Source organism: Schistocerca americana, chromosome 1, assembly GCF_021461395.2.
Source record: "Schistocerca americana isolate TAMUIC-IGC-003095 chromosome 1, iqSchAmer2.1, whole genome shotgun sequence".
Classification (NCBI taxonomy): Eukaryota; Metazoa; Arthropoda; class Insecta; order Orthoptera; family Acrididae; genus Schistocerca; species Schistocerca americana.
The window spans coordinates 152,057,118-152,059,849 of record NC_060119.1 but is presented as its reverse complement, the minus strand read 5'-3'; the positions used below and the strand labels follow the sequence as shown (position 1 = coordinate 152,059,849).

At 43.7% G+C, this 2,732-nt stretch overlaps 1 protein-coding gene across 1 annotated transcript; it reads left to right on the top strand.

Moving 5' to 3' along the window:
* Window positions 1-1,868: 1,868 nt before the first annotated feature.
* On the top strand, window positions 1,869-2,432 carry LOC124610220 (putative gustatory receptor 2a). The gene has a single exon (XM_047140144.1). It carries the CDS (start codon window positions 1,869-1,871, stop codon window positions 2,430-2,432), a length of 564 nt encoding a protein of 187 aa, XP_046996100.1.
* Window positions 2,433-2,732: the final 300 nt, after the last annotated feature.

Genomic DNA, 2,732 nt, shown 5'->3' with positions numbered 1-2,732 from the left:
TGCAAAAGGTGGATATACACTGTACTAGTGCCGACATTGTGCATGCTCTGTTGCCTGTGCCTATGTGCCTGTGGTTCTGTCAGTGTGATCATGTGATGTATCTGACCCCAGGAATGTGTCAATAAAGTTTCCCCTTCCTGGGACAATGAATTCACGGTGTTCTTATTTCAATATCCAGGAGTGTAGATCAAGTGAGTGAATTGCTCCTTACTGTTTGTATCAAATTGCAGACTTGTTTATACCATGATTAGTAATACCTGGCAAATATTCGCAGAAACATGCACAATTGTGTCAGTGAAGTACTTGGAATGCATATCACATATTTAGAAATACGAAAAAATCGTAACATTCAACCTCATGCATATACTACAGAAAACAGCAACACACAAATAGCAACAGAATAAGTTTCCGCTCACAAAACAATGAAAATATCTGTTTTAGACAGTTTGCCCTACTATTAAAGAAAAACGATCATGTGAAAATTGTCTGAAAGCAATTTTTGAGTGGGAAGAAAAATATTACAGCTCTCTGAAAATAACTGGGCTCTTTCCTACATGAGCCAACAATTTTTAATAGCATGTAGTTTTAAATAGCAGAATGTCTGATCTTCCATTGGTATTTTCATACTGAGTTTCACATATTGTTTTCTCAGGAACATGAGCTTCTATAATGTACCATTTCTAAAATAATTTATGAATGAATACTTAAAGAACTGGTTTTCCTGTATGTCCACTGATTAATGTCGTGCTTTTCATCACATTAACTCAACTGGACTTCGATCGGTTCTCTGTTGATAATATTTAGCTTATGACAGCACACTCAGACTTGTCAACCACACTTTCATTACAGTTGACGAGCTGGAGATCGAAATTAATCTACGTTAAGTGCATTAAGTAGGATAGGAAGAGAACAGTTTTCTTATGTTGAGCTCGCAGTAAGGCGTTTGTCGCGGCTCCAACGGCCTCATGGAGTTGTTGCTCATTAGCACCAAGTGTTGAGAACTAGCTTTCTGCCTCATTCTTTCAGCACAGTTAAGGAACACTAAAGAACAGTTAAAGAACACAGTTACTAGCGGTTACTTCACTATTTTATGACATCACGAGGAGAAAAATTGAAAAGTAAATTAAGAAGTGTTTTTTAGTTCGTGGTGGGATAGAGTACACTTGCGTCCGTCATCGTGTTTTGGTTTTTCTCAGTGGGTGTTCATGCATTTGCAGTGAGACACTATAGTCTAAATTCGTTGTATCTATTTTGCAATGAATGTCTACAACTAGAAAAATGCTATCAGGCCTCTGCATTTTGTGGCTCAAGTATGTGGTCTGGCTCCAGTGACATTCGGCTGTCAGGCCTCTTCAGAACATAATATGTTCAATGCACGAGTGAGTAGATTGGCTACTGTAGGAATAGCATCTGTCTGGCTGATCTTCATTGCGGGTGCTGGCTCATACTGCACCTTCAGCGAGAAATGTTTAGGGCCGAATCCTGGACGATCACCAGCGATTCAAGTTATTAATTTATTGATTTCGCACCTTAGTTGGCTTGAGCCAGCTGTGATGATGACCACATGTCTAATTTCTGCAAACAGGTATGTGAGAGAAATTTTTCGACTTTTGGAACTGGTAGACGAATTGTTTGCCCAGTATGAGAGAAATTACTTCCGAAATCATTACAGTAAAACGAAGCTAATAGTTACTGTCTTGCTGGTTTCAGTTCTAATCGTTCTCCTCATACCTCTCGTGTTCTACATATACAATATTTTCAGTGAGGCTCGCGCGCCGCCCATCATTTTCTGTCTCCAAGCATACTCTATGGTTTGGCGATCGCAGTTCACCTGCATCGTTTTGGTAATACGAGACTGTTTGGGCACAATGAGTGTTCACCTCCTGAGAAGTGTGTGGCCGCGGATCCGCGAGGAAAACGACCTGGACGAGGCGGTGACGTGGCCGGGGCTGTCTGCAGCGCCCCTGGTGGCGGTCGGTGAACTGCGGCGACTGCAGCGCGCCCGGCTGGCGCTGCACCGCTGCGGCCTGCTGTGTGGCCGCCACTTCGGACCAGCGCTGCTGCTTGCTGCCGCTAGCAACTTCGTCATGATCGTCACTCTGAGCTATGGGGTGGTGATGACGCGAGCCATGAAGCAAAACAGTCTGCTCTTGTCGTTGCTCTCCAGTTGGCTGCTGTTTGTGCTGGGAAATCTCCTCCTTACTTGCTGGGCGTGCTCTTCTGCATCCCATCGCGCTGTCAGAGTGACTCTATTATTGTACAAGGTCGAGACGCTGTTAAGACGTAGTGATGCGTGTGACACTTTCCGGCTGGAAGTGGAACCACTACACTTCTCTGCTGCAGGTTTCTTCAACATCAGTTTGTCTCTCTTTATGTCTATTGTTAGTGCTGCCGTCACCTACCTGATAGTGATTCTACAGATTCCACGTTAAAATGTGAACCAAGCCACCAGTGACACTCTACAACTCCAAGAAGTAACCTACAGCTAAGTTCACTGTGCACCGCAGTAGACACCGACTTAAACGATCTGGCTGGTCAACTGATGCAGTGTAGGTGGAGCAGAGCTGGGTATATGATGTTCCATCGATCACTTAAGTCATGGCACTGAAGTTGTATGTTCCCAGTCCACTGTATGAAATTAGTGCATTAGTAAGGGTCGACATAGAGTCCTAGCAGAACGGCAGAAAGAGCTGGATACACTCACTGGCCAAAATACTACTCACAGCCTTAAG

Bases quoted from the DNA above. Each gene is read 5' to 3' on its own strand.
- LOC124610220 (XM_047140144.1), top strand. From the start codon at position 1,869: ATGAGTGTTCACCTCCTGAGAAGTGTGTGGCCGCGGATCCGCGAGGAA.